The sequence below is a fragment of the Mirounga leonina genome, unplaced genomic scaffold (assembly GCF_011800145.1).
Source record: "Mirounga leonina isolate KUSES-001 unplaced genomic scaffold, KU_Mleo_1.0 Mir_82, whole genome shotgun sequence".
NCBI lineage: Eukaryota > Metazoa > Chordata > Mammalia > Carnivora > Phocidae > Mirounga > Mirounga leonina.
Window position 1 is genome coordinate 50,121,880 of NW_023270825.1, and position 14,962 is coordinate 50,136,841.

At 37.0% G+C, this 14,962-nt stretch overlaps 1 protein-coding gene and 1 pseudogene across 1 annotated transcript in view; one reads left to right on the forward strand and one right to left on the reverse strand.

Annotated features, from left to right (window-relative positions):
- MDGA2 (MAM domain containing glycosylphosphatidylinositol anchor 2) overlaps positions 1–14,962 on the forward strand; it is a 797,493-nt gene that overhangs the window by 339,533 nt on the left and 442,998 nt on the right. Inside the window, exon 2 of the mRNA XM_034992713.1 lies at positions 5,448–5,587. Within this exon, the coding sequence (XP_034848604.1) occupies positions 5,448–5,587 (140 nt within the window). The remainder of the gene's footprint in view (positions 1–5,447; positions 5,588–14,962) is intronic.
- LOC118002339 lies at positions 12,077–13,507 on the reverse strand (annotated as a pseudogene).

Sequence of the window (14,962 nt, forward strand, 5' to 3'; positions counted from 1 at the left end):
ACTGGCTAAAAGCAATGTGTCCTTCAGAAACAGTGCCTCGTACCGGACTGCTATTGGAGAAAGGTGTCTCGTTCAAAAATGCTTTGCAGCTAAGTCCTTACTCTAACAAAGCCCTCCATGATTTGGGCTCAGAACTCCTCATCTCAAATCTTTCCCACGCATGAATAATGTGGAGTCCATAGTGATCAAGAGAGCATTTTCTTTCTTTCTTTTTTTTTTTTTTTTTAAATAGGGTCTGGGCCCAACAGGGGGCTCAAACTCATGACCCTGAGACCAAGAGTTGCATGCTCTACCAACTGAGCCAGCCAGTTGCTCAAGAGAGCATTTTCTATTAAAAACATGATGTTTTAGGGCACCAGGGTGGCTCAATCACTTAAGCATCTCACTTTTGGTTTCAGCTCAGGTTGTGATCTCAGAGTCCTTATCTCAGAGTTGTGAGATTGAGCCCCTCCTCGGGCTCCAAGGGCTCAGTGCAGAGCCTGCTTTTGACTCTTTCTCCTTCTCCCTCTGCTCCTCTCCCCTGCTCTCTCTCTTTCAAACAAATAAATAAATCTTTAAAAAAAATCATCTTTGGGGCACCTGGGTGGCTCAGTCGTTAAGCGTCTGCCTTTGGCTCAGGTCATGGTCCCAGGGTCCTGGGATCGAGCCCCGCATGGGATTCCCTGCTCCGCGGGAAGCCTGCTTCTCCCTCTCCCACTCCCCCTGCTTGTGTTCCTGCTCTCGCTCTCTCTCTCTGTGAAATAAATAAAATCTTAAAAAAAAATAAAATAAAAACTCATCTTTTACCTAGTTAACCAAGGTGTAAACTTCAGTGTCATCTTAACTCCTCCTCCTTCACCCCACACTCAGTTAATCTTCAACTCCTGTCCAGCAAAACCTCTAAAGTAGGTCTCTGTCCTCATTTCCATTCCCAGAGCCATACAGCGTCTCTGCTGTGTCTGGACACATGATGGCAACTTGAGAGAGTGGCACCAGCGTCAAAATTCAGAGTAAGTTATAGACGACATGGACCACATTTTATGTAGTTATTTCCTAAACACTGCCGGCAGTCTCTTGCAGACATGCCTTTGAACACACTGCTTCCTCTCTCTGGAATGTCCGTTCCCTTTGTTCCCTCCACATGCATCTTTCCAGACCTAGGTTACATGTCACTGACCCTGTGAAACATGTTGGAACCCTCCAGGCAGATTGAGGCATCTTCTGCTTTGTCCTCTTACACTACTCTTCACTTTCTTCTGTTAGAGTATGTATCCTGTTCAACTGTAATTGTTCTTTCCTTATTTCCTTCCTTCCCTCCTCCCTCCCTCCCTTCCCTCTTCCCTCCCTCCCTCTCTTCCTTCCTTCCCTCCCCCTCCCTTCCTTCCTCCCTCCCTCCCTCTCTTCCTTCTTTCCCTCCCCCTCCCTTCCCTCCTCCCTCCCCCCCTTCCTTCCTTCCTTCCTCCCTCCCTCCCTCCCTCCCTCCCTCCCTCCCTCCCTCCCTCCCTTCCTTCCTTCCTTCCTTCCTTCCTTCCTTCCTTCCTTCCTTCCTTCTAAATTGGACAGATCCAATAGGCTGTAAGCTGCTAAAAGTTACAGCTCATAGTATTAAGTTTTATATCCCCAGAACATAGCCTCATGCCTGATCTAAAGCCGTTGTTCAGTAAATATATGCTTGAAAGTCTGTATATGAGAATGAAAGCCTACAAATTCTCCTGGTTGTTGCCATTGGAGAATAATTTATTTGTGTTCTTTCTCCAACAGAATACAGAGAGAATTTGGTTTAACTTTCAAAAATATATTCTAACAAGATAAAAGAATGTCTCTCTTTTGCCCTTTTAGGCTGACTTTTTGAACCCAAAGCCAATTTACTCGAATTAAGGGAGTTGATGTGATTAGTGTTAGGAAAGATTTTATGTAATGGGATTTGGTTTACTTCAAACAAATTTGGATGAATATGAGTCTCATGCAATATTTTAACATTTTAATTCATTGCTGACTCTACAGGGCAAAGGGGATCATAACCCTTAGTCCAATTTCAGGATGATGAATTGAGGCTTTTTTCAACAAGGCAGAGGATAAAAGATGACTTGCTTCAGTTATAGTACTGCAAACTGCATTTATATTTACAGTAAGTAAATTCAGTGCCATGATAGTTGATATTTTTGCTGAAACAGGATGTTGGTGTCATTATAGTGATATTTGCTAAACCATAAATTACAGATTAATTATTAAGTTAAAATAAATTATTAAATATAAACCTACTCTGTGCTCTGAATCATGTGGTATGGAACAGATGCCTAAAATGATGCTCCATCCTGGCAACGATGTGCTTAATATAAAGTTAATGTGTTAAGAAAAAGCAGAATCACTGGGCAGTGCCTATCTCCTGAAGACAAGAAAATAAAATCATTGCTAAATAATCTAAGAAGTTGTCAGGAACATTGATCTAAATATCAGTCTGGAAATTCTAGATGGGAGAATATTGTGAGCAAACATTCTCGTATGTGGTGTATAGCAGTTGCTGAATAAATATATGCTTGAAAGTCCATGTATGAGATCAAAGTCTTAAAATTTCAGTGCTCTTTACCTTCCCACTGATGTTGGGCTGATGTTACAGAAAAGTAGGATTTCGGGTTGTATAGTCAGTATGAGGACATTTACAGAGCACCTAGAGACATTAAACTCTGTGAAACAGTCTCGTAGAGAGACATCATGAATCCTTAGGCAGGAAAAGGACATGATGAAAATAGGAATTACAAAATATTATTTTGACAGTTGTGAGATTTCCTGGGTTTGGCAGAGACTGGAGGCAGGATGGTGAATTGAAAGAATGTTACATTTCATTTTTTGCAGCAATTATACTATTTATATTGCTCACCTACTTATGGTGCTCTAACGACTTCATGAACAGTTTCTCAGTCTTTTTTTATTCCCCTAGTCTTAGGGTACATCTAGTTTAGGAGTTACTTAGAACCCTAATTTAACTATGTCAGACATAGTTTTAATAGCATGAAGTAGAGAAAAGAACAAAGGACCGCTGGTTCTGCTCTCATTTAGGCCACAACTACCTGCAGGCCTGTGAGCAGGTCACTTGATGTCCTCAATTTGGAAATAAGAGCGATGACCTGGATGAGCTAAGACCTTTTCAGTTGAGCTTTCTGCAGACCAAAAGAGTTCTTGGAAGCTTCCAAAATATTCACCTTATCGTTGACCAGCAAAAGTACTCAGCATATATTTTAATGCATACTAGGAAAAATACACCTTCCACTCCTAAAATTTGGCAGAATATTCCACCCTCCCATAAGAGAGGTGGTAGGTTCATAATGATTACAATATATAGGCGATTACCTTTTCCAAGAATGTGTTAAAATATAGAAGAAAATAGCAGAAAATTAACCCTTGTAAATGAACACAATGTGCTTCCTGTATAATTTAAATGTTTTAAATAAAGCTACTTATTTGCATAATGATGCTTTGGAAAGATATAGCTTAAAAATAACAATGCTATTCATTGATTTGAAATTAAAACAAAAATAACATGTAAATTAATCTGGAAAAATGTCATGTTACTCTATAATTAGATGTATTAGTAAATGTGTGCTATCACTTATTAAGCTAAATTTGGCATAGAAATAAATTTCAAAGTAATGAATCTATATTTTCTATTTATATTTTGCAAATTTTTATTTATCGTCATCAGTTTGTTAACCTCTATAATATATATAGTTTACATGACAGATGTTTAAAAATAAGTAGCTCTCTAGTATTACTTATCTAAATTGAAGTTTAAATCTGATCACTGTAGGAAATGATTTATAGGAAACATTGTGTGAAATATATCAGAACACCCAGAAAAACACTGCAGATAAAAATTTCTAATGTCATAAAACTAAACAAATTATTATAGTGTCTAGACAGTGTCCAAAGACATGGTAAAATAATTTTTTTGATAAATTGGTTTTATAGACCAAACAAAACATTTGATTTGTTTGAGCATCACTTAATTTTCCAAACCAGTGAAATAATGCACAGCATGAAGTTATTTACTTGAAAATATTAAAAGGAAAAGGATAGGGCGCCTGGGTGGTTCAGTTGGTTAAGCGACTGCCTTCGGCTCAGGTCATGATCCCAGGGTCCTGGGATTGAGCCCCGCATCGGGCTCCCGGCTCAGCAGGAAGCCTGCTTCTCCCTCTCCCACTCCCCCTCCTTGTGTTCCTGCTCTCGCTGTCTCTGTCTCTGTCAAATAAATAAATAAAATTAAAAAAAAAAAAAAAGGAAAAGGATATTTTATCCCTTGGAGTATTTTCCTTTAGTCAACAAACATCTGTAAGTTTTAGAAAATTATTCCTAGTAATCTGGTCTAAGTAGCACTAGCATTGTCATCATTTGGGGGTTGGGCAAAAATGCAGATTCCTAGGTTTTTCTGCATACATAACAGATTTCTGGATGTACCTCTGAAATCTGTACTTTAAGATAGTTTCTGGGGAGCTTTTTGTGCATAGTGAATGTAAGAACTACTAAATTCTCCTCTTCTTATCCTTCTTTTGGAAATTTTTGCTTTTCATTTGATGCGGTGTATTGGAGAATGGAATCTTGAATTTGAATGTTGAACAGGATCTGCTTGGATATCCAGAAAAATCTTGAAATACCCAGTTGTTCTATTATCCATAAATAGGCTTTTCTATCCTTTAGTTTCTGCTTGAACTTGAGGTTAATAAAATATGTTCTTTTCAGTTGTTAAATACTATTGAGTGTTCTATACATTTGGTTATATAAAACGAAGTATTAGATATTGGAAACTTTCTTTTATGTTACTTTCAGAACACACATTTTTCCAGAAGGAATTTTCCCGTAAGTTATACTTGGGCATTAATGATTTCTTGCCTTCTTCAGTAGCTTAATTCAGTGATCATCTTTTGCTCATATCAACACAGGAATCTATAAATGTTGAAAACCAAGTTGGTTTCAGTTCCTCATAACCAAATCTTCTCATTCCTATTTGAGTTAGCTCCCTATTTGCACCACGAGGCTTATTAACAGAAAAATGCCAATGTATTTCATACAATTTTTTTCCCTTTCTAATGGTCTTTTGAGTTTGCACTACCTGGAATTTGAACAGCATCCTTTACTATATTAAATTTTGGGTTTCCGAAAGAAAGGGACCTCTCACTTTTTAGCATTCAGATTTTATCATGTAGTCTTGTAATGATGATTTCCTATGTCACCATTGTTCTCCCACCATCCTGTTTCCCTTTGCCATTTTCAGAGTGTCTTGGTGACTTGTTAGATAAGTTTGAAGCTTTCTGTCCAGCAATACCTTTAATCCCTTGGGGTTGCTCAAACGTTAAGCCTGATGGATCTAACTGGTAAAGTCTAATAAGAATTGCTCTTACAACCAGGATGATTCATGGGAGGACAGTTGACTTATTTTTTTATGTATCTTGTCTCTCTTCTTCCTGACTTGACAGCTCCCCCAACGGTTCGTATTGTGCATTCAGGCTTGGCCTGTAACATTGAGGAGGAGCGCTACTCGGAAAGGGTCTATACTATACGGGAAGGAGAAACACTAGAACTGACCTGTCTGGTCACAGGACATCCACGTCCACAGGTGAGTCCCGAACTGTGACATTGAGGAAAACTCTCTTTGATCTTTCTTGGAAGCCAAAAATGTATATTTTAGAAGATTTAGCTAAAAAATCATGTGTGTGTGTGTTTGTGTGTGAGAAATTCAAGTAATTGTGTGTGTGCAATGCAGGATAAGGGTGGTGATTGCTGAACATTCATGCTTGTCGTACTCACTTGGATAAGATGAAGAAAGAAATTTTTGTTTTGGTATTGTGAGAAATTTGGAAGACACTTCTAAGGAAGCTGTTAAAAGACAACTACAAAAATATCTCAGTCAGATAACAATTCATATGGCAATGAGTTTATTTTAGAATGTGGAGCATGATTTCATGATGACATAATTGCAGCCGAAGAAGCATTTGTTCTGAAGAATGTGGTGCACGAGGTCACATGTACTTTCCTTCCTCCTAGTCATTATATTCATAGAAAACTTTTTAAAAACAAATGTTTGCAGGTGTATGCATTCACTTTCAGAGTCATCTGCTACAGTTTTCATAAGCTACTTTAATAGCAGGAACAGAAATTGAGACTTTTCAAAGGGCACTAAAATTATAAATAATGAGCAGAGAAAAAGTTTGTAGGAGTGAAAGAAAGGGTTAGGCAGAGGTAATATAGTGTGTATTTATGATGTAAAAAATTCCAATATAATACAGAATATTCAGGATGTCTTAGTCATTAACTGCCAATTCTTACTGTCATATATTTAACCTGTCTAGTTCAAAATATACACCGGTAATCAGCACAAACACTACGATGGAAAAGAGGTCTCATTTGGTAGCAAAGTTACATATTTTAAGTATTAGTGTTGCAGGAAGAAAAAAAAAATCCAGCTAATACCACTGCATAGAAGAAAGTAAGGAGCAATGTGGAGATTTTATGAACTCATCATTTTAATCTTGTCTTTTGCTCCTACCATCCTTAACTCTTACTACTCAAAGATGTTCAACCTTACCATTTTGACTCGAGCGACAAATAAAAATAAGCATATGAACTTCACAGAATGTAGCCAGAGATTGAAAGATAAGACCATAACTAGAACTAAAATGGTAAAATATGTTTAATAAAACTTAATGCTACACTGTTAGTAAAAAGTAATCTAGAAAAAATAGTTATTAAAATAGTTATTATTAAAAATATTAAAAATTAAAATTCACAGTGGCTTAAATTGCAAATTATAACATTTGCTTTTAACTGAAAATTAATAGATAAAATTATCTTCCCTTAATACTAGGAATTTCTTATTTTCTCCATACATTTTTCTCTGTAACGATTCACAATCTGGAGTGTAATCTCTGATGTCTGGCCAATCCAAAATAAGTTCTGGAACAAGGAGTAGATTATTACCTTATTTTATTTTTTCTAAGCAATTCCATTGCTGGAACAATTTCAGTGTGTTCTGACCCTAAGAAAAATTTATTTCAGTAGTGTTATTTCTTCATTCCTAGAAGTTAATTCAGGTATTTGCAGGTGAGTCAGTTTCCATTTCTGTTGCCTGTTTGAAAAATTAATGGGGCCTCTTCTTTGTCAATAAACTGTGTAAGGAAAGCTGACAGAACAGCTGGGCTCTGGCATCCCGGCCAGACACTAAAGGGCATGCTAGTGGCAGCTGGTCCTGAGGGTGGGTTTTCTTGGCTGGTATCATGAAGCTGGATTGTCTTTCTTGCCGCTTTGTCTAACGTGAATATGATAACAGTTGGGAATGCTGTGGGAGAGAGAAGCTCCTCACTGCACTCTTCAGGAGATTTCTCTGTTGCCTATTCTTGTGGCAACGAGAATCATAAAATCTCCATCTCTAGAAGTATTCAAAGGCAGCATTTTTTTCTAGATTTTAAAAAATTTTCTCCAAAAATATATCATCTGGCAATATGGAATGGCCTGAGGGTAATACTGTATCCAAGGGAAATAAATGAAGGAGAGGAAGGTACAATGCCATGGCTCATAGCATGGCCCTGGACCCAGACTGCCTGGATATAACCCTGGATCCACGGGGCCTGCTGGTGTGACATTGGGAAAGTTCCTCAACCTCTCGGCTCTCTCTGCCTCAGGTTTCTTATCTGTATAAAAGGGATGATGGTAACCATCATGCCTAGATCATAGACTCCTTTCGAGAGTTAAATGTAGATTGTAAATATATAGGTATGTGTATTATGTATATATACATATATATGTATATGTACTTGGCATGTAATAAGCATTATATAGACACATAATAAAACATATGCTTGATTTTTATTGTTTCTAAGCAATTTATACTTAGACTCTAATGTCTAGAATTGAATATGTAAGTATCAAAATAAGTAGGTTGAAAAAAAATGGTTCTTAGCTTACAGTCTACTTTAAATTAGATGCATTTAAATAAATTTCAATATTTCTGTGTTTTAATACTCTGCAGAGCCTTTACATCTCTGCTAATTACCTTTTTTTTTTTTTTTTTAGCTTGCAGGGACTAGAACTATGTTCAGACTACTTCATTTAATGAGAGTTTATTATAAAGATAGATGGAGAGATAAGAAAGAAGGGAGGTAAAGATTTGTTGGTAAACCTACCAACCTAATATTACCTCTAGATGCCCACAATTTCAGGATTCAGCTACCCACTCTCTTTCTCTTCCTTGTTTTCTTTTTCCCTCCCTCCCTCCCTTGCTCCCTTCTTTTCTTCCTTCTTTCCTTCCTCTCTACTCTTTCAATATTATCACATTAATACCAAATGAATTGTGAATATAGTTCTCTTGTAAATGACTTAAACAATGAGATATTTAACTTGAATATTCCCCATCACTCTCCCACCCACCTCCCAGAAATTAACATTAAATAGTTGCATGTATTATCTTGCAGTCCTTGTTTAGTGCATTTCCATAAATATGATTATATATGTTAATGTTTTATTTTCATTTTTAAATTAGATAATGAAAAATATTGTTCTGTGACTAGAATTTTTCACTTGGCCATGTGTCCAAATCAGCAAGTATAGATCCAGCCTAGTGGTTCTCAATGGGTGATCCCTGGAGAGAACTGGTTAGAAATGAAAGTTCTTGTGCCCATCATGTCAGAAGCTCCTGTGTTGGGGCCAGCAATCTGTGTTGTCACAAGCCCTCTGAGTGATTCTGATGTACACTAAAATTTGAGAAGTACTGACTTAGAGCATTATCCTCACAAAGCCTGAATTGTACTCTGTATGCATGCACTAGATATATGTAATTGCTGCTATTTTGTTCAAAATTGAATTACTTATGGATTTTTACTATTACAAATAATAATTTAGTGAACACTTCTGGAATGTGTATGTGTTTATGCACATCTTTATTACATGTATGCCAGCATCATTGTAGGATAGTTTCCTTCTTCAAAACGGAATTTAGCCAAAGTTGAAAGTGACTTTTACTTCCTTAGTATAAGTGAATCTTTAATATTTTTGCCAATTTGATGTGAGAGGGTGAATTACATTCCAGTGAAATTTAAATTTTCATTTTCTTAATTACTAGTCAATTTGAACATATTCCCACACATGTATCAATCATTTGTTCATCTTCTTCATCTATTGATTATTTTTATCTACTTCTCTTCTCTTATTGGTTAGCTGCTTGTCTTCTTGTGGACCTGCAGGGACTTTTTATGTACTATAAAAATAAATTCAGTGTCTGCAAAATATGTTGCAAATTTTACCTACCAGACAATATTTGTCTTTTAATATTGTTTGTGTTACTTTTACCCAGAGATTTTTGTTTTTTAAAAGATGAATCATTTTAATCTTTTCAACTTTGGTTTACGAATTTTGTCCCTAGTTTAGTAGATCTCTTTCATATCAGTGTATCTTACATCGTATGCTTTCTTTTTAAGTAACAGCTTATCTAGTTACTTATGTACTTGATGATTTAATCATTAGGAAACATGTTGTCCATAGTGTGAATATTAGTCTAGTGTTCTCTCTCTTTCTTCTTCCCTCTGCCCTAATCCAGACAGGATAGTTAACATTCCACCCTACATAATAAAACATATGCTGGATTTTTATTGTTTCTAAGTAATTTATACTTAGACTCTAACTATAACTCTAACAATAAAAATGCTATCTTTAAAATGTTATTTTTTTCTCTTTTTTAAAAAAATTGAGGTACAGTTGACATAGAACATTATATTAGTTTCAGGTGTATAATGTAAAGATTTGGTATTTGTAAACATTGAGAAATGATCACCACAGTTAAGTCTAATTAACATCTGTCCCCATACGTGGTTATAAAAATTTTTTCTTGTAATGAGAACTTTTAAAAACATTCTAACAGGGCACCTGGGTGGCTCAGTTGGTTAAGCGACTGCCTTCAGCTCAGGTCATGATCCTGGAGTCCCGGGATCGAGTCCCACATCGGGCTCCCTGCTCAGCAGAGGGTCTGCTTCTCCCTCTGCCCTCTTTCCTCTCATGCTCTCTGTCTCTCATTCTCTCTCTCTCAAATAAATAAATAAAATCTTAAAAAAAAAAAAAAAACATTCTAACATTATATAATGTTTAATGTTAAACATTAAAGCATTTTTAAAAGTTATTAAAATTCTATCTTTATCATGAACAAAAATTGCATTATTTTATCATTCTAGTTATCCCTTCTTATATGGTGCCATGCTATTTTAATTCCTGTAGCTTTATTTTATGCTTTGCTATATAGGAAAGCAAGTCACTCCTTTGTTGTTGTTTTTCAGTATTTCCTTGATTGGCCTCAAGCATTTTTCTCTTTTCTTTGATGTTGAAAATGAGCTTTTCATACCTCCCACCCAAATAAATGCTGAAATTTTAATTACATTGCATTTTTCTTGCCATGAAACCATGTGGTAGAAAGTATGGAAAACTTCTACAAAGAACTTCTCAGTAGGACACTTTGAATATTTCAAACTTCTCAAACAGGAAGACAGTTCTATTGTAATAAGTATAATGTAAAGGTCTTTGAATTTGTTTCAGTAACAAACATGGGTATGCATATTTGGGAGGCGTTCTTTCTCTTTTCAAAGACAACAAAACAAAAACAAAAATGTACATCAAGCCAAAATAGCTCTACATTTATGTGTTTTATATGCTGGCTTTTGGGGTAAGATTTCTTTTGAATATTCTCATCACTAAAATATTTTTGAAAATCATTCTTTGAAAAAATTATGTATATCCAAAATACTACCCTAAGAAGCATTAAAATTGTCTACTAGTTTATTACAGCTCATCCTTAGAGATTGTTTGATTTTTAAATTAAAAAAAAATAAGGGTAAGACTATTTCTCAATTTTAAAATGAGATCATATCAGTCATTTGATTGCTATACAAATGTATTCTTTTTTTTAAAGATTTTTATTTATTTATTGAGAGAGATAGTGATAGAGAGAGCATGAGAGGGGGAGAGTCAGAGGGAGAGGCAGACTCCCCGCTGAGCAGGGAGCCCGATGCGGGACTCGATCCCGGGACTCCAGGATCATGACCTGAGCCGAAGGCAGTCGCTTAACCAACTGAGCCACCCAGGTGCCCCTATACAAATGTATTCTTAACTGTCAAGATGGTTGCTGAGTTATTGATGTTTTATCCTTGTTAATTTCATATGTAGATTTTAAAGTGATAAACTTACCATAATGAAAATCTTAGCAAACCTTCATAACAGGTTTTTCAGTTTGAAACCATTACTACTATCTGTGTGTTGTCCTTTGCAAATATTTTGTACATCTTGGTTCATATTTCCATATATTTTTTCTGAGTCAGTTAAATTTCTTACAATAATATTAATGCATGTACATGAAAAATAAATGTATTCGATTTTTGGATTTATGTCCAATTAACAGGCAGAATTGGAATCTGTTATCTAAACAGAGATCATCAAATATTACATCTATTCCTTCTCATGGTTTATGGAATTCAATACAGTGTACTTTTTTCATCTATGATAAATCTATCTAGGCTAGATCTGTCTGCTGCATCATGTAAGAGACTCTCCAACTAAAACAACTAATATTTTTGCAGTGACTCTTTGGATAGGTTGTAGGAAAAGCTTTAGGATTTATTGTACTCAAAAATATATTAATCACAAACTTCATGTCAATAACTACCTTCATCATCTGTCCTCCCACAGACTTATACACACACCTAGTCTTTTCTCCTGGAGATCTACATCTTCTTTAAGTTCATGGCTACATGGGTAAATAAATATACTCACCACAGCTCATTTAGGAGGAAGTGCTTACAGTCTTTCTGATGGTTGAAGTCATACCTTCGAGTAGTTTTGTTTCCACTGATTTTTCTTTTTTTCTCATTAAACTTTTGTTTTAATGGGTCTCAAAATTCTGTGACAGATTTTTGGTCAAGTTGTTTCCATGAAAAAGTACTGAATTTAAAAACTAATAACTTAAAACTTCCACACACACACACAAAAAACAAATGGTCCACAAAACATTCTCCTTTCCTTCTGAAGGTTTTATGATGCATTGTTATCATTAACCAGTCTTTTACTATTAAACTTAAATGGCCAATTGACACAAAGAGTTCTGAGACCGTTCTTCCACCACTGATTAAGACTGGGGTGGCAGGTATTGGAGATAATATTCATTTAGCCTTCTGGGCTTTCTGGGCAGCCTTGGTGACCTTGCCAGCTCCAGCTGCCTTCTTGCCCACTGCTTTGATGACACCCACAGCAACCATCTGTCCCATGTCACGAACAGCAAAACGGCCCAGAGGATAGTCAGAGAAGCTCTCAACACACATAGGCTTGCCAGGAACCATATCAACAATGGCAGCATCACCAGATTTCAAGAACTTGGGACCATCTTCCAGCTTTTTTTCCAGAACGACGATCTATCTTCTCCTTCAGCTCAGCAAACTTGCAAGCAATGTGAGCTGTGTGACAATCCAGCAGAGGTGCATATCCTGCACTGACTTAGCCTGGCTGGTTCAGGATAATCACCTGAGCCATGAATCCAGCTGCTTCCATTGGTGGGTCATTTTTTCTGTCACCAGCCATATTGCCACGACGAACATATCTGACAGATATGTTCTTGTCATTGAAACCCACATTGTCCCCAGCAAGAGCCTTGCTCAAAGCTTCATGGTGCTTTTCAACAGACTTTACTTCAGATGTAACATTGACTGGAGCAAAGGTGACCCCCATGCCAGGTTTAAGAACACCAGTCTCCACTCGGCCCAAGGGACAGTACCAATACCACCAATTTCGTAGACGTCCTGGAGAGGCAGACGCAAGGGCTTGTCAGTTGGACGAATTGGTGGCAGAATGCAATACAGGGCTTCAAGCAGTGTGGTTCCACTGGCATTCCCATCTTTACGGGTGACTTTCCATCCCTTGAACCAAGGCATGTTAGCACTTGGCTCCACCATGTTGTCACCATTCCAACCAGAAATTAGCACAAACGCTACTGTGTTGGGGTTGTAGCCAATTTTCTTAATGTAGGTGCTGACTTCCTTAACAATTTCCTTGTATCTCTTCTGGCTCAGTGGAATCCATCTTGTTAACACCAACAATTAGTTGTTTTACACCCAGTGTTGTAAGCCAGAAGGGCATGCTCACGGGTCTGCTCATTCTTGGAGATACTGGCTTCAAATTCACCAACACCAGCAGCAACAATCAAGACAGCACAGTCAGCCTGAGATGTGCCTGTAATCATGTTTTTGATAAAGTCTCTGTGTCCTGGGGCATCAATGATGGTCACATAATACTTGCTGGTCTCGAATTTCCACAGGGAGATATCAGTGGTGATACCACATTCACGTTCAGCTTTTCAGCCCTTTCCCATCTCAGCAGCCTCCTTCTCAAATTTTTCAATAGTTCTTTTGTCGATCCCACCACATCTGTAGATCAGATGACCAGTAGTGGTAGACTTGCCCGAATCTACGTGTCCAGTGATGACGATGTTGATGTGAGACTTTTCCTTTCCCATTTTGGTTTAGGTTGAGCAGTGGTTTTCACAACGCCTGTGTTCTGGCGGCAAACCCGTTGCAAAAAAGCATTTCCATTGATTTTTATACAAAACGTGGAAAGTCTTTTTTGGTTCAACACTTTCCAAAACTGCAGAAACTTTTTTATTCCCAGTATATCAGCATTAACCAAAGAATTTTAAAAAAATTTTAATGAAAAAATTTAATGAAAATCCTCATTACATGAGGATTACATTACAAATAGCCATTTTTTTGCTCCTTACGAGATCTGAATCTGTTTACAGTTATTTCAGAGTTCATCTTTTGTTTAATTCTATGGATAGTCTTTCTGCATATAAGAAACATTTATCATACATTACAGATAATTACTCAAAAAATGTTAATGTACTTAATGAAAGCTTGGGGAGATGGGAATGTTAGCATAGATTTATTATATGAGATTTGTTTTTAGAGAGTTCCCAAGGGATACTCTTGTTACTATGAGAAATGCACCAGTCAGATGGGCACTGGCATCTTTGAGAAGCTCAAGGGTGACTGTCCTTGGGAGACCAGTAGGGGATGCTGCTGTAGAAGTAGGATCTCTAAAATCAGCAAGATGATAGGATTCTAAAATGGCAGAGGTTGGGTGGTAACACTTCACCAACAGACTCAGTGTAGATATAAATAGTGTAATGAATAGCAAGGTTGCAGTAGCAACCAGGTTGCCTTTATCTACAGGGCTTTGTGATGGATGACAGATTATCATGGCTTTAGGGGCTAAATAGAGGTAGCTGACTGGAGTGGTACTTGACTCATATTAATAGACAAAAAGGAGGTAAGGGGGAGGTTGACATTTTCCACTATAATAAAAAGTCACAATCACTCATTTGGTTTCCTAATCTAAGCTAATTCACAGAGCCAACACTCATTGTTTGGAAGGGAAGCCAGATTTCTTTGAGGAAAGGTCTACCAATATCACTACAATCTTACACCAAAAATAATATCTTTCCCCAAAGGGATTTGTGGCCATTTGTCATAGTAATTTACATTGAAGAAAAAAAATACCAAGACTTTTTGAGGGCTTTTCAAAGAACAGGGATTGAGTTGGCACTGAAATCAATGGATTTGTAATACTAACATGGAGTGGAGGCTTAAGAAGCCAGATGATAAATGGAGTCCTGGCCCAGAGAAGTGGGTTGATGGTTATTTCTCCAGACTCCCAAATGCATAATTGAGAGGGACATCTTTAACAGTGGGCAGGATCCCCACCTTGGTTACCTGATCTGTGGAGTAAGTCAGAGTCAATATGGTAGGAAGGACTCAGTGGGATCCTGTAAAATTGTTCCTCCCAAACCAAAATATTAAATCAGAAGTAGTACTGCATCCCAGAAGAAATTTCAGAGGTTAGGTATGACCATGCAAGCTTTGACAAGGAAGGAGTGGTAGTCTCTATCACATTCCAATTTCTTTCACATGTG